At 48.1% G+C, this 23,682-nt stretch overlaps 7 protein-coding genes across 7 annotated transcripts; 1 reads left to right on the top strand and 6 right to left on the bottom strand.

Annotated features, from left to right (window-relative positions):
- Positions 1-4,899: 4,899 nt before the first annotated feature.
- Positions 4,900-5,841, bottom strand: METBIDRAFT_36654 (coatomer subunit epsilon; the record flags this gene model as incomplete). The annotated part of the gene is made up of 1 exon (XM_018856766.1): positions 4,900-5,841. The coding sequence occupies one exon, from the start codon at positions 5,839-5,841 to the stop codon at positions 4,900-4,902; it is 942 nt and encodes a 313-aa protein (XP_018714295.1).
- Positions 5,842-6,227: 386 nt separating this feature from the next.
- METBIDRAFT_37232 (uncharacterized protein) lies at positions 6,228-8,276 on the bottom strand (the record flags this gene model as incomplete). Its single annotated transcript, XM_018856842.1, has 2 exons — positions 6,228-7,074; positions 7,114-8,276. 2 exons carry the CDS (start codon positions 8,274-8,276, stop codon positions 6,228-6,230), a joined length of 2,010 nt encoding a protein of 669 aa, XP_018714294.1.
- Positions 8,277-11,065: 2,789 nt separating this feature from the next.
- Positions 11,066-11,239, bottom strand: METBIDRAFT_24145 (uncharacterized protein; the record flags this gene model as incomplete). Its single annotated transcript, XM_018855275.1, has 1 exon — positions 11,066-11,239. A coding segment is annotated over one exon (174 nt), but the record flags the coding sequence as incomplete, so codon positions are not given.
- Positions 11,240-12,109: 870 nt separating this feature from the next.
- On the bottom strand, positions 12,110-15,293 carry OPT1 (oligopeptide transporter; the record flags this gene model as incomplete). The annotated part of the gene is made up of 2 exons (XM_018859254.1): positions 13,057-15,293; positions 12,110-12,172 (listed from the first exon to the last, which is right to left on the bottom strand). Exons 1-2 carry the CDS (start codon positions 15,124-15,126, stop codon positions 12,110-12,112), a joined length of 2,133 nt encoding a protein of 710 aa, XP_018714292.1. The 5' UTR covers positions 15,127-15,293.
- A 1,385-nt stretch (positions 15,294-16,678) lies between these two features.
- Positions 16,679-19,288, bottom strand: RNR1 (ribonucleotide-diphosphate reductase subunit; the record flags this gene model as incomplete). The annotated part of the gene is made up of 1 exon (XM_018856770.1): positions 16,679-19,288. One exon carries the CDS (start codon positions 19,286-19,288, stop codon positions 16,679-16,681), a length of 2,610 nt encoding a protein of 869 aa, XP_018714291.1.
- Positions 19,289-21,403: 2,115 nt separating this feature from the next.
- Positions 21,404-21,898, top strand: METBIDRAFT_113431 (uncharacterized protein). The gene has a single exon (XM_018853964.1). The coding sequence runs from the start codon at positions 21,569-21,571 to the stop codon at positions 21,821-21,823; it is 255 nt and encodes an 84-aa protein (XP_018714290.1). The 5' UTR covers positions 21,404-21,568; the 3' UTR covers positions 21,824-21,898.
- An 84-nt stretch (positions 21,899-21,982) lies between these two features.
- Positions 21,983-23,152, bottom strand: PRP3 (U4/U6-U5 snRNP complex subunit; the record flags this gene model as incomplete). Its single annotated transcript, XM_018854941.1, has 1 exon — positions 21,983-23,152. A coding segment is annotated over one exon (1,170 nt), but the record flags the coding sequence as incomplete, so codon positions are not given.
- Positions 23,153-23,682: the final 530 nt, after the last annotated feature.

Here is a 23,682-nt window from a genome sequence, read left to right as displayed (position 1 = left end):
GGGCCGCCCGGCAGCTCAGCCGCGCGGCTTTCACGGGGCTCCTCTGCGTGTCATCGGGGCTCTCTGCATGGTATGGGGGCTCTCTGCACGGCTAGATCAAGGTTCCTACTTGTCTATATCACAGCTTTCTTCATGTTTAGATCATGGTTCTCTACATGCGTCTATCAAGGGTGAGGCCCTCTGCAGGCTTCTCTACATATCCACATCAAGGCGCTTTACATGTCTATATCAGGCTTCTTTACATGTTCATTGAGGTTCCCTTCATTTCAATGTCAAGATTCTTTACATGTCTATGTCAAGGTTCTTTTATGTCTATGTCAAGATTGTCTACATGTCTATGTCAAGGTTGTCTACATGTTTAGATCAAGGTTCTCTACATTCAATCAAGATTCTCTACATTCAATCAAGATTCTCTACATTCAATCAAGATTCTTTCCATGTCTACATCACGGTTCTCCACATGTCTATATCACGGTTGTCCACATGTTTAGATCAATATTTACTACATGGTTGTTCTCCACATGATTACCAACGTTCTTTATACATTCATATCGAGGTTCTCTACATGCTTATCAAATTTCTCCACATGTCTACATCTATTTTTTTGTTTGATTGATCTGATTAATAGACCAAAAATATACAAATGATATATAAAACGTTCAAACAGCTCCGAGATACTTACCAAGTATCAAAACTCGGCACGCCCCTTCCGTTAGTCACGGCCTGGACGGTCTCTTAGCCTGTCTCTGTTTACGTATGGGATTTGACGTCTTCGATTGCTACAATAGGTCTGCTATATTAGTCGCTGCAACTCAAAAGGTTGGAGAGGACTTAAGCAGCTTACTTCCTGCGACTCGCCATGCCTTCGAATGTATGCCTTGGAAATGTGGTGAGAATCCAATTTGATTTTTCAATTTCTCCAAAATTGCGTTCAAACTCATGCGCTTGGCATGTTTTAGTTCTTGTCACTATTATGAGGACGTTTCACAGATGTTGTGGATATAGATGCTTCACAATTGTAGATATATATGTTTCGCAGTTGTAGATATAGATGCTTCACAGTTGTAGATATGGATTAGCAAAGCGTCTGTGGCGTCTCCGTTGTTGTCGATTTGATGTGCCAAGGTACATTGGAAATCCAATGTTTTGTGTGGTAGGGTCCTGCGGCGGACATATGATCCGTGATTAAGTGATGAATGGACGATAGATCGTATCGCTTCAACCATTCTGCTTTATACAAGGTTTTCAATACTGTATTCTGGCAGTCCGTGGGACATAAGCAAACTAAGCGCTGTGGAATTATCGGGGGTTGCTATTCTAGCTTTTTGTGACCCAACGATTTGAATGTATCCTTACTAATGATTTTCTTCTCTGCTTGTTCGAACTGTGGAGTCTTTTCTAGATTTGTTTGATCTGCTCATGATTGTATCTTAAGCTATCTACAGGTGTCGGTATAGTTCTTGTCCTGGGGACGAATCTTTCCCAGGTTTCGAATTAAGCAATTTCGCTGTTCAGGAAGGTTGAATCCAAGTGTATAAAGAAATGACTCGGGGTCGAGCAAGGAGTTATACCATTCGGAAATGACTATATTTCGTAGCCTGGATTGTTCGTTGCTCGATACAATTTAATTCATGTGATGAAGCTTTCATATTTTAATTTTAGTTGTGTCAGTGGTTCGATAAAGCCATAGCCTCCGTCGCAAGTCTCACATGAAGTTTCGACTTGTGGTTTCCTGGAAACATTGTTGAATTGTGAAATCAATTTGGTTATAAGTTTTCTGGCGGTATTGAAGTAGATCTTTGTGCACCGTTTTGGAACGGACCAAAATGTTTGTCCTCAATACTCGGCTGATCAAGTTCAGGCTATGTTACCCCAGTTATCGGGTTATAAACGGGAGGCTGGCTGTAGATTTGCCCAGTTTACCCCTTTTATTGGAATACCCAAGTATGTCAGATCTTTGAAGAGATAAGATCTGGGAAATCGAAAATAGTCTTGCTGAAATCTGGGATGGCTTCGATGGGAACCACAAAGTTTAGATTGTTCATAGCTTATTCTGCCATAGTTCACCCGCTCGAAAGCTGTGATTATCTTTTTGGTTTTTTTGTAGTCGTCTATATCATTGAGATATATGTTCACGTTATCTGCGAACGCATGGTACTCCATGGCTTGTAGTTCGACTCGTTAATAACAAAGTTTGATACCTTCTATCAGATTGAGTTGAGCTAGAAACGGCTTTAGTTCCAAATTGAAAGAAGAGGGGATTTCCGTGCTATTTACCCTCACAGTTATTCATAAAATTCTGACGTGACTGTTTCGTTATGACCGGTATCATTAATCGGAGCATCGAAGCGCCGGGTATCCAAATCCCATCAATACAAAACTTCATTTATATACATATGAGAGATGCGGTCAAATGTGTTTGTAAAATCTGCCATTAGAGCTGCTTGGATGCGTGAACTATGTCTTTCCTACATGTCAGCTTGTATAAGCGATGTCATGATAAAACATTTCATAGTGATCAAGGTTCTCTTCATGTCTTTATCAGGATTTTTAAATTTTCCTATCAAGGTTCTCTAATTGCCTGTGTCAAGGTTGTATACATGTCTATGTCAAAATTCTTACATGTAGCTTAGGCTCTCTGCATGTTATCAGGGTTCTCTACGTATCCATGCCAAGGTTTTCTACATGTTCAAATCATGATTCTCTACATGTAGTTAAGGGTCTCTATATGGGTCTCTACATATATATTTGAAGGTTATCTACATATTCGTATGAAGGTTATCTACATATTTATTTCAAGGTGCTCTACATAATCTCCTGAGGAATATCTACATATTCATTTGAAGGTTATCCATATATGAGTGTTCTCTACATATGCTGTCTCTGTTGACCTGAATGATTATATGTATATATACATGTTTTTCTGAGTGTTTGTGTTGCCCATCAAACCTTATGAAAGTTCTCTCTCAATATTTGGATGGGCGCAATTGCCAAAGGGTTGAAATGACCTTCAATCTTGCAGTGACTGACATGATAAAAATATGTACATATCATAAAACCTATGCACCGCGCATTCTAATTATTTTGAACGAGTAAGTAGAACTGCAAAGGTAGAGAGAATATTCTGATCTAATGTTTTTCAAGAGAGTAAAAAGCCTTTTTAGCAATCCATGAAAAAACTCAAAGAGCAGGATAATTAATCAGCCAATGAAGCTTCCGCAAGCATATCTATCGTTTTTTCTGGTCTATCGTGTCAGGCCTCTCTACTTGGCTTCTAGTAACTTTGCAAATTTCAGATACCTTTCAACTTTCATCAGGGTTGGTATACATAAGCCATGCTTCCTTCTGATTGACTCAGAAAACAGACAAAGTTGTTCTGTCACACAAGATTCTTCTTATGCAAGCTATACAAGATATGCGCTTCGTTTGTTGGGTACTGAAAGAGAATTTTGGATCTACGCACATGGGGCTTATCCAATTACTGGACGCCAGCTTATATATAAAACGAGGCCTGTTATTTTTATGAAAGCATTGAGCAGTATTTAAGGCTCATGGGAGCTTGACCATATCTCAAAAGAGTCGCCTTCTTCGATTTCCTTTTTTTGTTTTAAAGTAGAAATAGAAGGGTGTGACAAGGTGGACTCTGACTAGGCATCACATACAATAGCTTTGTAATAGAGCTTGTCACGTGCGATGGCAAAGTCCTCTTCCAACCTGTAAAGGGCATTGTTTTTATTTACTAGATCTATACTATGACTTGCAAGTCAAGTGTTGAACATCGCAGATAATCAGTTGATGTTGTGTGGACACACACGCTTAACTCGGATACACTATATATCATTTTGTTTGTTTCTTTATGCCTTGTCAAAATTGCATGTCCAGTATCGAAGCAGTTAAACAAGACTGCAAATTTGGATTGCGGAAATTCGGAGAGATGTTCGCTGCCTTCTGCCTGATCGATTGAATCGCTGCTTTCAAGATGTTTTGGAGCATAACGTTCCATTCTTTTAAAAAAACACGAGTACTGTTCAATGTGTTCAAGTTTCGCTGTGTATAGTCACAGAGAAGTTTTCCCCTCAAGACGAAAAACGAGACTTTCGGTGTTGCAAGGACTTGCTTCATTGCCCCGCATAGTGATCCAATTTACACGAGCACTTCTGCGATTTTATGCAACTTTTGATCATAGTGAACAATCAAGCTGCTTTTAGACGTTTAAGAATGGAAAGGCTCGGACACTCACATGTAATCTAGCATGGTCGGATTACATCACTGTAGCTCTTGCATCTCATTTCTCCAACATGAGCGGAGAATTCTAGAGAGAATCATCGACTCACAGACGTGATTCTGTAAGTGTAACAGGGAAAATCACAGATGATCGGCTGCAAGGTCCAGCAGATTTACTTTGAAAGGAGATGGAATAAAAAGACGTCCATAGGGCAATTCTCCGGGAAAACAATGGTAATGGAGATTGGTTTTTTGGATCAAAGATTCCCAGCACGGCTGGGAGCCACCAGTCTTTGTGTCACACTGTTATAATTTCATTTTTCTGAAATCTAATGGTGTTGAGTGTTCCAGAGGACACGGGGACGGAGATGACACAGCCACCAACGCAAAAATACTCCGATGTAATGTAGCCACACACAGGCATATTCCACGACAGTAGTGTGAAATGGACAGTTCCACAGGCTACGAACATACAGTCAGCCATACCAAGTTTGCAGCTAGAAAGGGCAGCTAGTTTGATGGCCCAGAACGCCTTCTTGCAAGGAAGCGCATGCCAGTAAATTGCGTACATCATACAAGCAGCTAGTACATATAGAGGGATACCGGGGCACCGGGCCTCCGCCGAGCAGATCTGGACACAGGCTCATTCAGCCATGTCTGCAACCCAGGCGCGCTTCAGGCCACCAGGTACTTTTCTACAATCGCGTCGAATCTCTCGTTCTTCTCCCTGAAATCAGTCAAGAGCTGGTGCGCAGGGTCTGCGGCCGCCAACTCCTTCAACAAGGCCACGACATTGGCGCCGTTGTTGGTCAAGTACTCGTACGTGATGCGGTTTGCAACGAGGTTTGCGGCGCCGGTTCCTCGGTAGTCCAAGGCGGCCACCTGGTCCAAGATCTCCTGGGCCTCCGGGAAGTGCTTCAACTGCAAGGTCATGACGAACAACGCACTCAAGTTGTGGAAGCGGCCCTGCACGTCGTCGTCGAAATCGGACGACAACAACTCGTCGTAGAAGTAGTAGGCATTGCTGATGTTGTCCGCCTGGCCCTTGACGGAGTTGATCCAGCTCTCCATCACATGGTAGATGATGTCGTCGCGCGCGTCGAACGGGAGCGTCTGGAATCGCTGGTACACCCTGCTGGCCTCGGCAAAGTTTTCCTTGTGCAAGTGCAACTGCACCAAGAGCAAGTGGGGCTCCAACTCCAAGGCGTTTTCCGTGCCCCGCGCGGAGAAGCGGGCCAAGAGCGAAATGGCGCCGTCCACGTCCTGGCGGTACTTGACCAAATAGAGCGCCGCCAAGACGGCCTGGGCCTCGAACGCCGCGTCGCCCACGGCAGCGAAATACGACGCGTCGTCAACGCCCGACGCCGAGACGTCGCTCCACGCCTGCAACACGGCCAGCAAGGCGGGGTGTTCGGGGAACGCGGCTCTCCCCTTTCCGAGCAACGCGGCCGGGTCGTGCGCAAGCGCAAGCGCGGACCGCACCTGGAACTCGTAGACTTTCAACTGGGCCTGCGGAGAAAACAGGGCCCAGTCATAGGCCGCCACTTTGGTGTGCTGGCCCGTGTAGAACTGGTTTCTGATGGTGAAAAGCTCGCCGGAATCGGGCGGGGCGCTCATGCTGGGGCGTGTTTCGGGCGGTGTCGCGATGTGGCCGGCTGAGGTGTGGTCCAGCAACTGGTAGTGTGGTCCAACAACTAGTAGTATTGGTGGCCCCAGCTGCCATGGTGAGCGCCGCGGCGCACCGCTGGAGCTCGCGGCGGGGTGGTGCACGGGTGCGCCGCGCTCAGGCTGGGTGCAAATTGGCTCTCGGCAATAGCCATGCTCATATTAGGCCCATCGGGGAAGCACCAAGCCGCCGGGGCTGCTGCTGGCAGAGACACCCGTGCTGAACGAGGCCCAAGGTAGGTGAAAATCGGGTGTTTCGCCCCTGCGGCCGCGGTCCGGGCCGCCAGCCCGGGGTCCCCACCGCGAGTCATTTTCACTCCCGTCCGTACAGACATCGTTCACGTGATGCCCGGCGGCGGGGCCTCGAACTCGAAGGACGGCACCTTGAGCACGGCCGCCCGCGTGTAGTCGCCAAACGCGTGTTTCTGTTCCAGGTACTCGGCCAAGCGCAAGTAGAGCGGCGTCTCGGAGGTGTCGCCCGCGACTGCAAGAAGCCGTCTGAGCTCGTCGTTGTTCTCGAGAAGACCGGCGATATCCACGGTGCCGTTGGACTCGCCCCGGAACCGCTCGACGTCGTTGACCAAAAGCGAGACTTTCGCTGGGCGTGGCTCCTCGAAAACCGCCGGGGCCTGTAGCTCGGGGTTGTGCCAGTGTAAGGAGCCGGAGCTGAACCCGGAGATCTGCGGGCTCACGGTCCGGCCCAGCGGCTCGCCCCTCAACAACGAGAGGTTGGTCTCGGCGATGGACGCGTATCCCCAGCGCGCAACGCCCGAAAGAAAGAGGCCTAGGAGGATGCCCTGGAACGCGTACGCGGTGCGGCCGCGTGTGGAGCAGCCCGGAATGAACACGAGCCCGAAGATGTAGTGGTGGATCCTGAGCGTGAGCCCCGGCAAGGTGGCCAAGACAAAGAGGCCCGCGAACACGGCGCCGTACACCAGAAGAAGCCTCCAGAAGCGGCCCAGGAGCCACACGTAGTACGCCTGTGCCACGACGCAGCCCACAAGGAGCAGGGCCACGACCATCACCGTGACAAGCGCGCCCGGCTGCTCCTGCAAGTCGTGCCACGTGAGCCGGTCCACCGGCAAGCGGTCAAACGTGATGTTGTTGAGCACGCCGAGCCAGAACAACGGGTACCAAAGAAAAAGCCGGCTGAGCGGCGACTCCCCGGAAAGACCGACACAGCCACTGGCCGGCCGGCCGTCACAGAGCGTGCCTGCCAGCGACGCCCTGCTAACGTCGTGCGGGTCCTCGCCGAACGTGCGCCGCACACTGGCCACCCAGAGCACATACAAAATGAAGCACGTGGGGAGAAACCGCTCCAAGCCAAGCGACACAAGCTCGTAAAACAGCTGCGGGTCCGCGGGCTCCACCAACACGGGCGGGTCCGTTGCCGTGACTATCGTCCAGAAGCCCACGATGGCCATGGTCCAGTAAAACACCGCGCCCGGCGCAAGGTACACCACCGGGCCACCCAAAACAACATTCACAAGCAACACAAGGAGCCGCGGGTCGCGGCAGTGGCTGGGCGCGGCCGCCAACGGCCTGAACACGTACGAAAAGGGGAACACGGAGTCGAAGCCGATCGAGTCCGACACGCCGTAATGGCCCGGCGTGGCCCTGAACATGGCTTGTGCGCCGGACGAGTACGACATTCTGGCACAGCCCCCGAAAAACGGCGACACGATGCCCAGGTGCACCGCCGCGCCGCAGGGGAACGAGTCCGCCCGGTATGGGTACGAGAGTGTGTCGTCGTGCTGTTCTCGCCGGCCACCGCCGACGAAATACCCGCGGTACTTGACGATGTCGGCGCCCACTGCACGCAGCGAATAGAGCCAGCTGCCTCGGTCGCAGAGCGCAGGGCACCGCACGATCACGTCCTCAGACAGTGGTCGGCAGGCCTTGGAGTCGAGCCCGCAGGCGGCGTTCTTTCCTTTCCACAACTGGTCGGCCTGCCCACACGTGAGCGAGATCACTTCTTGCCCGTCCGAGGAGACGGGGCTGTACACAAGATAAGGGAGCAAGGCTTTTGTCCAAAGAAAGAGCCACAACAGAAGGTAGCACGCGAGAACCACAAGCTGTTTCTGCGAGGAGACGTTTCTTTTGAGTTTCTGCGGGAGCTCCTCGAGACGCTTCAAGGCCTGGATCGGCCGTGGGGGCTCGTCCCTCACATAAATGGGCCCTTGCCATAGCGTGTTCAAAAACAGGCGGAATCTTCCACCGCTATGGGAGCCGTTATTGGACCAAGCTGGCGTCGTGTTCACGCCCTTCCGTGCAGATGTCTCACCAAAATTAGTGATGCTGCCTTGGGAATTGCTAGCAGTCTCTCCCAGCAGACCAGTGGGCGAGCTGGACTGCCGTCTACTGAGAGACGCAGATATAGTATGCATCTCGATATCTGCCTCGCCCATGAGAGTCTTTTACCGTGTGCTCGGTCGCAAGTGTGCTGATTGGTCTGAGATTTCACCTGAGCGGCAAAGATGGTTTCCGAATGAGAGCTTAGTATGATAAGCAGCAAATTCGACGGCCTTGAGGGGCTTTTGGATATCCTCGAGGCAACAATTATGTCTGGTAATGGGCTGGCTTGTCGAGGTAAAAGGCCCGATCATCCGACAGGAAGACTAGACCGGTCCTGCGCGAATCCGCGTCACTTGGGACAATCCATATCTGTCGTACAAAGCGTCCTCCGGAGTCCGAATATGAAATTGTTTGTTGCGTTATTAGAACTCAGTTGTGATAGGCGGCTAATCTCTCCTTGGGTTACGTTTTGTTTTTTGATGCGCCAACTGTCCTTCATTGATGCCTCATCGTGAAGGCGCGCCATCTAAGAATGCAACGGCAGAGAACCGGCAAATGCGACTTTTCTTTCTTGTTAGATACTGCTTGAAATTACAGGAGACCTGGATCTGCTCGGCTATTGAAGAGTGAAATAAATCTGGGTGTCGGATTCGGGTCGACCAGCAGGAGTTGCTCACACGGTCTTTCGGCCCCTAGACGCGTGCTGCATCTGTGTGCAGTGTTGAGACGATAAGGTAGGCATACAGGGCATAAGCGCGTATTTCCGTACGTTGACTAACAAGGCCAAAAGCCATACTATGCAGACATGTTCACACAGGGCCTAGTCCAAGAGTGGTGCGGCTAAGATGCAATATCTAGTATTGTTCAGACATGTATCTAAACGTTTAGCTATTAGGGAAGCGTCAACTGGACTAATTGAGAAAAAACCCCTATTCTTACTCAGTATTAACTGCAGCTGTTCTACTACGATGCCGGGATCCAAAAGCAGTTTGCGTCTGGATGACATCGTTGTATAACCTTTATGGCAGTCAGTGTGGGTTCCTAAAATACAACTATTGTGGTCTCTGAGGTGTGTAATCTATGTGCACCCATCAGTCAAATAACACCTATGTATCTTTCTGGAATCAAAGGGACAATTTTCTCAGGCCAATAGGACCGATCTCACTGCTACGAAGACCCTCTCGTACTAGCTTCTAAGCTTTGACTTTCGAAGATTCAGCAAAGAGAGCTTTTTTTTTGGATTGAGCATCGACAAACAGTATAGCAGAAAGCTTCCAAAACCAATCCAAGGCTTAACTCTATTGATGTGAGTATACGTTTCCAATCACGTCAAAAACACAGTTACCTCACCGGACTCAAACATAGATTCCAAAGCCCAGCTGTCTCTCTGATTCGGAGCGATCACCGAACCATACATGGATACCAGGTAAAGAGGATTATTTTAAAGAATTGGTTCGTCACATGTTGTCTCCTGTTTGATTCTCGAGGCCGTCTGATCACTTCATATGATTTTTGCGAAGACAATCATATTGACGTATTTAGGAAATAAAATACCGAAACAGTTGTCTAGGTTCTAAATGGTGGATACAATCTACTGGTTTTGAACTACTGGAACGACTTTTATGTTTTGCCCCAAAAGAAAGCACATCAAACAAATTTTAGGGGCATTGGGATCAACGGCCATGCTCCCCCCTTTTTTTTCCAAGTGAAGTGATTAAATGCCGAACCTTAAGACAGATCTTATCATGTCTAAAGATAAGCGCGGGACAAAATTTTAGATACAGCCGCCCAACCAACCTTGGCAGAAATAATTTTCAGTCCAATGTTGCAAACTCCTCAAGAAGTATTGTAACTATATTTGTGCCTCTTTAAATAGTTGCATTCATATAAACATTTATTTTCCCGAAAAAAGAATTATTGAACTTTTTTGGCACAAACCGCAATTTGCCACTGTTTTTTTTAAACATTCAATTATTTGCAAGTCTTTACTAAATATGCCACAGCGAGCGGATATGACAGCAAGATGAAGACATTGAGAGAATGTGGCAAAGATGTATGGATGCAGCCAAGAAAGTTGCGATGTACGACTGTAAAAGTACATCTTTAAGCGTGCCACTCCTACACCTCATCTCAGTGCAGAGTCTTTCATGCATATTCCTGTAGCGCAATTCAAACTGATAAAAGCACAGAGCAAATTATGCCAATCAACACATTGCTTTTGTAAGCACGGAGCGGAATTCTGCTGGTGTTAAATCTGAAGCAAGCAGGAACAGGATCAAACAGGTCAAAGAGGTATTTGTCAATCTTAGATTCGTCCCATTCTCACGGCTATACACACAATTTTAAGATCAGCTTCAACGATAAGAAATGAGCATTTGCCACTGTCATATAATAGAGAAATACAACAGCCGCCGTATTCCTCGCATAAATTTCTTTGTAAAATTCTGGGTTTCAGTATAGTTTTAACGGAATGTGTCTATCTGTCATGGCTTCGCATAAACGCCCATACAGGGCTGCAGCATGCTAGATAAGATAATATGAGCTTATCTTTCGGACAAAAAGTCCCAATGTCTGGACGCAAACACTTGTATCTAGATAAGCTTTTCCGAAGTAGAAAATGGCCAGCTTTTGCTGGTTTGATTTGCTTGTTGCTATTCCAAAACTATACGAGGCAATACAAAATCTTCAATAATAGAATCATGGAGAAGAATAATGTCTACATCAGTTCAACAGAACAGGTCTCCATGGACAAGAAGGGGGATATTATAATTGGTGTTTCTGAAGCTGACAATGAGCCCACGACAAAGTGGGAAGCTTTTATTGACGGTTTTAGGAGACTTGAGACAGAAGATCTGGAGGAAGACTCGGATCTTTCTGAAGTGGAACAGACGGCCCGTGCCACAGCAAAAGCACCGTTGAGCAGGGCCTTGAAAGGAAGACACTTACAGATGATATCTATTGGAGGCTCTATTGGAACAGGCTTATTCATTGGTTCGGGAACGGTACTAAAAAATGGAGGCCCCGCTTCTGTCTTGATCGCGTACATTCTAATTGGTACCATGATTTACGCTACGGTTCATTCTTTGGGTGAATTAGCAGTGACTTTCCCGGTGTCCGGGGCATTTGTGACATACAATACCAGATTTATTGACCCCTCCTGGGGCTTTGCAATGGCTTGGCTTTATGCTTTGGGCTTTTTGTTTGTTATGCCATTGGAGTTAATTGCAGCCGCAATCACAGTGCAATATTGGGACGAAGAAACAAACTCAGCGGCGTATGTGGCCATTTTCTACGTGCTTATTGTTGCCATCAATTTTTTTGGTGTACGCGGATACGGCGAGGCCGAGTTTGTGTTTTCCGCCGTCAAAGTGCTTGCCGTTAGCGGCTTTATCATATTGGGAATAGTTCTCGTTTGTGGCGGTGGGCCTGAAGGTGGATACATTGGCGCCAAGTATTGGTACGATCCGGGGGCTTTCAACAACGGGTTCAAGGGTTTATGCTCTGTTTTTGTCACGGCCGCCTTTGCTTTCAGTGGCACAGAGTTGATTGGGTTGGCAGCGGCAGAAACCGCAAACCCAAGAAAGAGCATGCCCAAAGCCATCAGGCAGGTGTTTTGGAGAATCACTTTGTTTTACATTGTGTCTTTGATATTGGTGGGTATGCTCGTACCCTACGACAGTACTGAGCTCCAAGCGTCAGACGGAACTGCACGCTACTCACCTTTTGTAATCGCTATTCGAAATGCCGGCATCTCAGGATTGCCCTCAGTGATGAACGTGGTGATTATGATTTCGGTCTTGTCCGTTGGCAATGCTTCTGTTTTTGGCTGCTCCAGAACGTTGGTGGCTTTGGCTAATGCAGGTCAGGCTCCAAAGTGCCTTGCCTACATCGACAAGAGAGGAAGACCTTTAATTGCCATTTTAGTTCATTTGACTGTTGGCTTGATGAGTTTCTCCTCGGCTTCGGGCAAACAGGGCGTTGTTTTCGACTGGTTGTTGGTTCTTTCTGGTTTGTCTTCTTTGTTCACCTGGGGCTCTATTTGTATGTGCCACATTCGCTTCAGAAGGGGTCTCGCTGTTAGAGGGAGAGGCACCGACGAACTCGCATACACGTCCCAAGCTGGTCTTTTGGGTTCCTACTATGGTGTTGTTGCAAACGTGGTTATCATCATTGCCCAGTTCTGGATTGCGTTGTTTCCAATCGGGCAGGCCCCCAACGCATACGATTTTTTTGAGACGTACTTGTCGGTATTTGTCATTTTGGTGTTATATCTCGGTCACAAGATTTGGAAGAGGAATTGGGGCTTCTACATCAGAGCGAGGGATCTTGATATCGATACAGGTCGGAGAGACTTGGACTTGGATCTCTTAAAACAGGAGCTTGCAGAGGAAAGAGAGCTCATTGCTTCCAAGCCGATGTACCACAGGATATATATATCATTTTGTTGAGGATCAGAGGGCGTGATCAACGTACTTTTTGTTGAAGCCTAAGATGACTGGATGGCAGCATTGCGATGGATGCGTAAATACCTTTTAACACTGCAGCATATCTTATCTGCTCCGATGGCTCATTAAATCATTTACATTCAAATATACAAGTTATAAATCAGGCATGAGCTTACCAAGTGGTAGGTCCGAAAAACTCGCCGTCGGCGAGCTGATTTGACCAAGTCTCGCCATTATAGTCAACGGTGTCAATGACGTTGTTTCCCCACCAGCTAGGGAAGTTGGTGTTAGTCAAGTTCAAGCACAAGAAAATAATCAAAGATGAGTAGGCAAGGCCAATGTCCAAACCAGCGGAGAGCGAGTAGTTGTACTTGAAGTACCACTGAGTGAATCTCTTCTTGATGAAGACACTGGCAGTCATGCCGACCATACAGTATGTGGCATAATTGTATGGTGTTGCTGGAGGAATGTAACCTGTTCCAGAGAAGAATACAGGCCAATTCAACCATCTGATCTTGGAGTTGGGCCATTTTCTCAAGATCAAACAGTTGAAGAATGGCAACAACCCAAGGAGGAAAAAGAAGAGCGCACCGTGGTAGATGGAGCCAGGGCCGAATGTTCTCTCTGGCCCAATGGCACCCCAAATAAGCGAAGCATTGAAAAAGACCCTACCGTTAGGACAAGTGTAATTGTTTTTTTGGTCTGAATCACACAAACCGTCAATAGCACCGTAGGCCCATCTCATGACACCAATCTGCACCAAAGATCCCCAGATGGTAGCGAAAAGTTGAGCCCAGAACAACAATCTGGGGTCAATTTTCAAGTAGTGGCCCAATTTCATGTCCTGCGCAAATGTCACTGCCTGATTGTTGGTGATGTATCCGAAAGTCTTGAAAAACATCATGGCCAAAGGCTTGCCCGGAACCATGTACCCAATAATAAACTCAGTGAGGACGTTCAAACCGACCGCAATGTTGGTTTTGGCGTAAATGATACCCACGGGCAACAAGAAAAGCAAAGCGATAAGAAGCGCAACAATCAAACTCCAAACTGGCATCTCGGTGTTCCAGTATCTGATGGTCACGATGGAAATTGCGAACGACATGAGGAACACGATTCCGTACCACCACTCTGGGATGTTCTTGTAATTTGCTCTCATCAAACGCAAGTGCACGTCAGGCTTCTCTTTCTGCTTGAACTGCTGGACAATTTCAGTGCCGTGGAAGCAAACAGTATGAACCAAGGTGGCGATGATGGATGCAAATGACAATCCGTAGGAGATTGCAAAAGTGGACGATATAAACAACGGAGAGTAGGCCTTGTATGAAGCCTCGTCAAAAGTCAATGTCGTAGTGTCGATGATTTTGGAAACGTTATAGGTGTTTTGATATCTGTCGTAAGAGCCAGAGGAAGACAATGGCAAGTACTTCGAGTACCAAGTGTTTGTGTAGTAGACAGCGGGGACCACGATCCAGAAAATCAACACAATGGACGAGAAAATCGTGATGATGGTTCCTGCTGGAGGAATCAAGGGCGATCCAATGTAACCCGCGATCTGGTTCCAGTCAAAAGTGATGGGCATCAAGCCCAAGCCCGTGGAAGCCCCAAAAACCTGGTTAAGAGGCACGTTGTTGGGCGCAATCCACGTGGGCCATGCAAAATAGGACAACGCAGTGAACATGTAGTTAGGCAAGAAGTTCCAGAAGAAGTACGCAGAAAAGACGATGGAGAAAAAGGCAAATCTGGAGATCTTCCACCCGTTCGCCGGGTGGTTTTCGTTGAGATGCATGTTGGTCAAGAATGTGGTTGTGACCAAGTTGGCTGGCCAAATGGCGCCCGGAGAATCGACCAAAACCTTCCGGGACAAACCGGCAAGCGAAAACCCAATCACTTGTGTGGAAAGAATGGCGCAAATGGCAAAGCCAACACCGAAGTCAGAGTTGTAAAACTTGTTTTGCGCAGTAAGGATGTCGGTGGCATAAGCAGCACCTCCACCAAAAGAAACGGAACCCATGATGGTGATGATGGCATGTTCTTTCAAGTTGAAGGGCCCTGGGTTCAAAGGGCACCCAAAGATTTTCCAGTTTGGAACGGTCTTTTCCCAGAGTCTACCAGCAGGATACGCCAAGATAGACGTGACGTAAGTGGTGATGGAAAAAGATGGACTATGGAAAGCGAACAAAGTATTCATACCACAGCCCAAGGTGGTCATGATGAAACCAATAATCCACACACGGATAGTGTTTTGAACAAGACTAGGGTCGTCTGTCGAAGGCACTGAAGCTCTAACTTCGGGGTAAGGCGAGTCATCTTCGATATGAATACCAGCATACTCATCATGCACAAGTTTTTCTTCGAGGGCGGAGGTGACGGGGTCAAATTCAGCCGACTTCACCACCGTAAGACCTTCCTCGTTGATCTCATCACCATCGCTAGAAACTCTTTTTTCCTCGTGGTATGTTCTCTCGTGAGAGATGATACTCTTGAGTTTCTCCATCTTTATATATGAGCACGAGTAAGATCCAAGAAGATGGGTAAACCAAAGACTCGAGACCTACAGATGTGAGAAGCAGAAATCTACAAGAGAAAAGCACGATCCAGGGCCCGCCCAGGATCTTGAAGGCTAATATACCTCTGGCAGACCAAACAAGGTTGGAGCCGTTCACCTGTGATTGTTTCTTATCAGGACGAATTCTAGCGTATCACTGTATGGCCGCATACATGCGGCGCCTCATGCACAGCACCCAGGCCCATGCACACCCATGATTACGAGAGCCGCCCAATCAGGTTTACCGAGAAGACAGAAGGGTTTGCAAAATGAAGGCATGGTCTGCAGGCTGTCCTTGCGAATTTCTGGTGAGGAAATATACGCTTGCTCTTTTTCTCGTGAGGGGTATATTTCAATACATCTTTAGGTACAAGGATACATGAATGGAATAGTCCGCGCGGCCATGCGGAATGTTTTATCGATAAAGAGCACGCTATTATTGCACGATCAACAGTTGTGTCTACACGTGATCTTTTGCGTGAGACAGGCTTGCATATGCAAATTTCTTGGCAACACCCCAAAATCCCCTTCGGGTTTTGACGTGGACAGAATGCCGTCTTGAGATGCATAACTCATCTCTTCGTACTCACACACTGATAAAAACAAGGCTTTGCGCCAGGGGTGTACAGAGTACAGCAAAATATTATTTTGAGTGGCCTCACATTGCTTGGTCATGAATGGCAGGTGCTCTCCACATCGAGACAAGATGGGGAACCCAGATTATTAGGATTGCTGTCTCATTAGGTATGAGAGCCACGGGCCCGAAATGCCGATGTGAGCCAGCTTCATGCACGGCTCTGGAAGGTCTACTGGAAGGAGCGCAACCAAACGGCGTTTCGAATATATATGCGATGATATGCAGACGCTGCGGCTACTTTAAGGCGTGCGGGGGATGACGTGCATGCGCCAGATCGAAAGGCATTTCCAGGAGAGAGAAGAACTGCGATTGTTATGGTCTGTGTCAGATTTGATATAGTAAGACCAGATTCAAAGTATTTGACAAATAACAGAATACTATCAATTTGAAATTCGGGTCGGTAAAGCGAGAGACGTCTTGGGGAGAGACAATCATTAGCGCTCATGCAGCGTCGTTAGTATTGTGAAACTATTTTTGACATATTTTTTTTCACCTGTTTTGTTTCTGCCGATTTTTTCGCCGGTCCCGGGCCGGTCGCACGGACCATTCCGAAGCAGATGGAAGACACACAAGGGGTGTCGAAGCAATCGATATCTTAATTGCAGGGCTGGCGATTTTAACCCGTACTCAAAACTCATGGCAAATACCAAAAGCAAAAATGGGCAGGACAAAGTAGTCATCACGCCTCAAGTTAAAGTGGTCCATGTAAGATTTTTTTTGCATGAGTTTTTTTGGCAACAGTAGCTCTCATGTATACTTCTGCTGCTTGAGTGCTATTGCGCAAATCGTTCACGTTCTGTGATATTTACAGTCCTGTTAAACATTAAAACTCGATTCCTATACAAAAATCCCCATTAAAAAAATTTAGCCCGAACACATAGTGCATGACTCTGGGTTGTCAATGGCACAAGCGATGACTTGTGAGCTGTAGATGTCGCTCTCGAGATCAGCGTCTTCCGCATTCTCTTCAGCGGGCTTCGGTGCTTCCTCCTTTGCTGTCTCGGGCTGCGTGTTGCCAGCATCTGAGATCTTCAATTGCTGAACAGAGTTCTCCAATGAGGAAGGTTCAGTAGAGACACTGCGTGGCAGCTCGCCAGGAACAGGCGTGGAAGACCCGCTTCTGCCGGTAGCCTTGGCAACGTACTTTCTCTGGTTCAACTTATCCAAAGTGGCGACAGTCTTACCAGCAGCAGTCACGGAGTTCTGGTCAACAGTGAACTGGATAGCAGCGGCAGCGGCCTGCGTTCTCAAGTAATACATACCAGTCTTCAATCCCTTTTTCCAGCCGTAAAAGTGCATGGAGGTCAACTTGCCCATTGTGGGGTCCTTGATGTGGATGTTCAAAGACTGGGACTGGTCAATGAAGGCAGCTCTGTCGGCAGCCATGTCGATAATGTGCTTTTGCGAGATTTCCCACACAGTCTTGTACAAGGCCTTGATGTCATCAGGAATGTTGGGCAAGGACTGGATCGAGCCATTGTTAGCAATGATGTTGTTCTTCATGGAGTCATTCCAGAGACCCAAGTCAACCAAGTCCTTCAACATATGCGAGTTGACAATCTGGAACTCGCCCGCAAGCACTCTTCTTGAGTAGATATTGGAGGTGTAGGGCTCGAAACACTCGTTATTTCCCAAGATCTGCGACGTGGAGGCAGTTGGCATTGGTGCCACAAGCAACGAGTTTCTGAGCCCGTGTTTGGCCAAGTTCTGCTTCAACGTGTCCCAGTCCCACAACTCAGTGGGCTTTCTGTCCCACAAGTCGTACTGCAACAAGCCCTTAGAAGCTGGCGAGCCTTGGTAAGTCTCGTAAGGACCTTCTTCCGCTGCAAGCTCGATAGAAGACTCGACTGCAGCGTGATAGATGGTCTCGAAAATCTGGATGTTCAACTCCCTGGCCTCCTGGGAGTCGAAAGGCAATCTCAAGGCCATGAACGCATCGGCAAGACCCTGCACACCAAGCGCAATTGGCCTGTTTCTCATGTTGGATCTTCTGGCCTCCTCGACGGGATAGAAGTTGCGGTCGATGATTCTGTTCAAGTTTCTGGTCACAACCTTGGCGACGTCGTGCAACTTTTCGAAGTTGTACCACACGGACGTGGAGTTTTTCTCCACAAAGGAGGGCAAGGCAATAGACGCCAAGTTACACACAGCAACCTCGTCGGGCGCAGAGTACTCGACAATCTCGCAACACAAGTTAGAAGACTTGATCATACCCAAGTTCTTTTGGTTGGTCTTCTCGTTGCACGCGTCCTTGTACAACATGAATGGAGTGCCGGTTTCCGTTTGGGCTTCCAAGATGGCGTACCAGAGCTTCTGTGCCTTCACGGTGGATCTACCACGGCCCTCTCTCTCGTACTTTTCGTACAAGGCCTCGAACTCGTCACCGTAGCACTCAGGCAAACCAGGGGCTTCGTTTGGAGAGAACAAGGTCCAGTCGCCGTTCAGCTCGACTCTCTTCATGAACAAGTCCGGGATCCAAAGCGCGGGGAACAAGTCCCTGGCTCTGTTTTCTTCCTTACCGTGGTTCTTTCTGATGTCGATAAAGTCGAAGATGTCTGCGTGCCATGGCTCCAAATAAAGGGCAAAGGCGCCAGGTCTCTTGTTACCTCCCTGGTCGACATAACGTGCGGTGTTGTTGAAGACACGCACCATAGGAATGATACCATTGGACGTTCCGTTGGTACCAGCGATGTAGGCGCCGGTAGATCTGATGTTGTGGATATGCAAGCCAATACCTCCAGCCGATTTGGAGATCAAGGCGCAGGTCTTCAAGGTGTCGTAGATGCCGTCAATGGAGTCGTCCTTCATAGCGACGAGGAAACACGAAGACATCTGGGGGCTTGGCGTGCCTGCGTTGAAAAGCGTGGGGGAGCCGTGCGTGAAGTAGCGCTGCGACATCATGTTGTATGTCTCGATGACGCGTGGGATGTCCCTGCCGTGGATGCCCACCGCGACACGCATGAGCAAGTGCTGCGGCCTCTCCGCGACATGCCCGTTCACCTTGAGCAAATACGACCGCTCTAAAGTCTTGAATCCGAAGAAGTTGTAGTTGAAGTCGCGATCGTACACAATGGCGGAGTTGAGCTCGTCGGCATTCTCACAGATAATGTCGTACGTCTCCTTCGAGATCATGGGCGAGTGCTGGTCGGTCTTCGGGTTGATGTACTCGTACAAAATCTTCAGCACCAGCGAAAACTGTTTTGTCGTTTGTTTGTGCAAATTGGACACTGCGATTCTGGCGGCCAAAATTGCGTAGTCAGGGTGGATCGTGGTCATGTACGCGGCGGTCTCGGCGGCTAAGTTGTCCAATTCTATCGTGTTGACTCCTTGATACACGCCGGAAATGACTCTTTGCGTGACTGCCACGGCATCCACGTGGTCAGTGTCAAGGCCGTAACATAATCTTTGGATTCTGGCGGTGATCTTGTCGAAGCGCACGGGCTCCTTGTGGCCGTCTCTTTTGAAAACAAACATTTTGCGAGGTATAAAAAAAGATGGTCAAGGAAAAAAGGAAAAGTAGGCGGCTAAGAAACGGGAGGCGAGCACCGCAGTTATATACCAGGGACGCGTGGCTTACAAATGATAACAAGTGCTGAGAAAAAGGATGAAAAGAGGATGAGCGCGCGACGCCGCGACACGCAGCGCGTTGCCGACGCGCGTCATACACGTATAGACGCGCCGGGCCGGGCAACACAGACGCTGCCAAGAGCCAGTGTGAGTGAGGAAGCACGCTTCGTTTCTGCATGAGTGTGCTTTGAATTTGGTCTTGCTTTTCCTGGAGCTGCTGTGGTTTTTCCAGAGGCAAAAACCACTTCCACTACCGTGTTTTGTATCGTGACCAGAAATCCCCAAAACCGTCGCGTCCTGCGCTTCGGAGGCGGAACGCGCATGGCGAAAAGGGACCTCTAATGTCGGGCACAGACTGGGATGCCAATGTCGCGTGTCTGAGACGTGTGGCACTGAGCCTGTTAGGGCTTAATGCTGTAGCTCCGAATCAGGAAAGACAATTGTTGATATGCAGAGAGGTTTTCTCGCCCGCTTAGGCAGTCTTGCGTCTGGAATAGGGCCGTTCGTATGGTCTGAAAGGGAAGTGTCCTTTTTATTTCTTCTGCTTCTTAGGTCTGGCATGGCCATGAGGGAACATACATTAGAGAGAGGCAGTAGATGGAATAAAGAAAAAAAAGAAAAAAAGGATGAACGTTTGAAAGCTATGCTGCCACCTCCTTTCGTGAATTCGGGGCTGTTTATTCTTCGTCAATTCTGCACTTTGGGATATGAGACCAGAGCATGCCGGAAGCCTCGCAAAAAAGACAACTGGCTACTCTAATCTTCCCGAGTTTTATATATATTAACGTTGGTGGAGTGTAAAGTCCCATCTGTGATTATGGAAGTCTTGTCCAATGGCTGTCAGGCAAAGGAATCCCAATATGCTCTTTGATTAGTTCTACTGGTAGGTGGATGACTGTGATCCATTTGCTCACTCCTCGTGTACAGGCTTTGATACCGGAGTCGGCTTTCCGGCATCAAAGCTTTACTTACTTCCTAATTAGCTCGGTTGTTGTGGTGAACTCTTGATTGGGATATGTGGGATGTTATTTGGAAGATAAATGCTCCAGAAAAGCAATTTGAGCACTTAAACAATGGGCTAACGGTACACCTCCTCAGGTCAACGTAGATCCCAACGTAGAACATTGGATAATAAAGCACAATATTCCTAACCCGTCTTTGGTTTTGGTCGATTCTTGCTTGACATTTGTTCAGGCTGCGTAAGAAAAATTGGTTTTGACCAGAATCACTAGTCTGGGCGGCATTTTCCAATGCCACAGACTTCTGACTCAAACGAGCAAAAGTGGGTTTGTGTTTCCGTTTCCCCTTACTGATGGTGCTTGAAATTTGTCTTCTCCCGTTGCGCCTCTGGCGACGCAATTTTCAGCTACTTTGTTAACTGTTCAAGGCTTTCTACGGTGGCGATCTGTAAGGTATGATGTGTATTGTTATTCACCCAAACCCGTTAATGGGTCCTCTACGCACAATTAAATAATTGCCTGAAGAGTGCTTTATTTGCTCTCTTCCTTGGTGAAGTCACTGTCGGGTTAGTATCAATGGAGACTGTTGCTACGGAATCAAGAAGTTTGAAATGAACATACCTGATGAGTTTCTCGAGATCGAAATCGTCATCTTGGCTTGCAGCTGGAGCTGCTACAGCAGCTGGCTTCTCGGCGGACGCAGAACGTGGCCAGGCTGCAATTGCAGCCACAGATCCCAAGGTCAAGAGAGAAAGCTAGAATGTTAGTAGCAAAGAGAAGCCCCAGACAAGAGGCGCACAAAACGACGCCATCTTCTGGAAATGAGCTTTTGGTGGTAGCACTCAACTTACGATGTATGGTTGGACTTGTTTGCCGAAGATCGTGTAAGCTGCACCCATATTTGATAAATGTAAACTGGTAACAGGGCAGATGGATCTGGTGATGGAAGATATTCGCCGACCCGGGATGCACGGGTGTATGCAACGTGCCGAATCCGGGGTAGCGGTGCGACGTGACGTCGGCTTTCTATTGGAAGAGGCCTGTTGCCAAATCCATCATCCCGGGAAAAACCAGAAATTACTATCAGCATCTGATTTTGGGGCCTTGGTCTTTTTTGGTCTGGCGACTGGGTCTGGTGATCGCATCGGGGGATTTGCGTATGATTTCTTATGTCTTGGTGTTATTATGGAGTCGCACAATTTCAGTAGCCACCGGTAGATTTAAATAAATGCGAATGTGGTCTTGGTATGTGAAGTTCGGTAATATAGATGTGAGCACTAACGATAGTAAACCCTGCTTCAAATCAAATTCTAACTGCTTGAAATCCGACGGTACATCCGAAATAGCTGAATCGTGGACGAAGAACGCTAATTTGCTCTATATCTTGCATTCAAGACTCACAAACATGGTAGCTTTCAATACCAAAAAGTTAGAACGTATTCCGTTCACACAATATGCCAGAAATACCCAAATAAACAAGTGAAAAGCCCGGCCCTGGTCCACGTTGTTTGCGCCAAAATACATTGTCGTACAAAGGCTTGCAATGCACTACCGATACTTTCGGCCGTGACATTTCATGCTACGCCGATCACAAGAAATCCCACTGATAAGCACTTATTTCCAGCCGCGTCTTTCACATCTGAAACGCCTCACGCCAGTAGTTTTCGTGCCCGAATTTATCAAGCACCCGGTACGCTTCCTCGTCGTCTTTCGTATACATGGGCGACCACTTCTGGAACGAAAGCTCGCGTAGCTCGCCTTCCCACACAAGCATGCATTTGTTGTCACGTAGATCGAGCCCGTTGTTCAGTTCCTGCCACTTGATGCGCCGTGTCATGAGCTTCTTGAAGAACTTGACGCTTTTCGCCGAGCCCTCGGCAATCACAAGACTGAACCTGGGATTGACGAGGACTATGCCCACAAGCCCAAGCTGCTTGGCGTTCATGTCTACCTTGAAAAAGTGCTGGCCGTCGCTGAGATCGCTGACCTTGTACACAGCCGTATGGTAGCCCTTGCTGAGTTCCTTTTCCTGCTGGAGCTGCCGCTTTTTCGCCTTTTGCTCGGGAGTCAATTTGCGCTGCTCGTTCTCCTCCATGTGCTTTTCAAAACGCTCCTGGACGTCCTGGCGCACTTTCATCTCCACGCCCGTGGGGTCCTGGATGGCCTCGTTTGTGAGCACGTTCATCAAGTTCGAGAGCTTCACTTTGGGCGGTGGCGGCGGCTCGAGCCCAAGCTTGATGCGGTCTTGCATTTCTCGGTGCCGGGCCTGCCGCTCGTTCCGTCTTTTGCGTTTCATTTCGTCTTTGGTCAAGAAGAGGTGTGTTTTGTCGTCACTCGCCGTCCGCTTCCAGGGCGCCTCTATGGGCACAGGGTGCTGGACATAGCTGGTCACGGGCGCGGTCTCACTATCGAGCACAAATTTGGACCCGCTGTCGTGAAATTCCTGGTACAGGCGTCCTCGAAGATACGGCCTGTCCCACCACTCCACAGGCGGAGGCATCTGCGGCCGGAAGAGGTCTTCCTGGATGTTGATATCGGGAAGAATGCCTTTTGCTTCTTTTTCGCGGCGCTCGGCCTCTAGCCTCTCTTTTTCTCGCTGCTGGGCACGAAGATGTTCGCCCTTTTCGATGTATTTGCCCTTTGGATTCAATTCAAGCGGCCGCGCACGGTGGGCCTGCTTGGAAAAAGCAGCTTGGTCAATGTATGGATTGAGCGACGCGGCATCAAAAGCCGGGCGGGCATTGGGGCGGAGGGGGTTTTTTGCTTTGGGGATCGAAACTATGTCTCGAAGCAACGGGTGCAATTGTATGTCGTTGCGCGCTGTCTCCGGTGGAACAGGCGTATTATTTGCTGTTTTTCGCCTGGGTTCGAGGCCGGCATCACGGCCTGTATCTGAGAGACGCCTTTTGGGGTTTTCAGGGGCGGCTCTATGGTCACTTGGCATTTTCGGAGCGTGCTTGGTGCTGCCTTAGTATTAGATAGCGCTTCGATGCTCATGTACTTTGTTATATGGCGGAAAATGGTGCGAGGGCATGGATGCGAAAAATCGATGTTTGAGGTTGAAGTCGTAGATTCGGTATTTGCAAGTTGCGTATTGGTTCAGCTGGATTTCTTTGCAAAAAATGGTCCTGTACCCTGATGTTCCCTTTGGATTGTTTTTTGTAACAGAGGAAGGTATTTACTTGTATGTACTATAAAATTGGAGATTCTGCAGTTGTTTAAATGAGATCAGAAGCTAGAGCAAAGACTGTGCTTCTTGCCTGCTTCCACATATATGTATGTTTTTCTAGATTTCGATTAGACCCGCTTTTGGGGGGCGTCTATATGTATATAAAATGATAG

This window comes from Metschnikowia bicuspidata (genome assembly GCF_001664035.1).
Source record: "Metschnikowia bicuspidata var. bicuspidata NRRL YB-4993 chromosome Unknown METBIscaffold_1, whole genome shotgun sequence".
Lineage (NCBI taxonomy): Eukaryota > Fungi > Ascomycota > Pichiomycetes > Serinales > Metschnikowiaceae > Metschnikowia > Metschnikowia bicuspidata.
Note: the sequence above shows the minus strand (reverse complement) of the source record. Positions and strands in the feature narration are given on the sequence as shown.

What these genes read in the sequence shown, in the direction of transcription:
- METBIDRAFT_113431 (XM_018853964.1), top strand. Translation starts at nt 21,569, where the DNA reads ATGCGAATGTGGTCTTGGTATGTGAAGTTCGGTAATATAGATGTGAGC.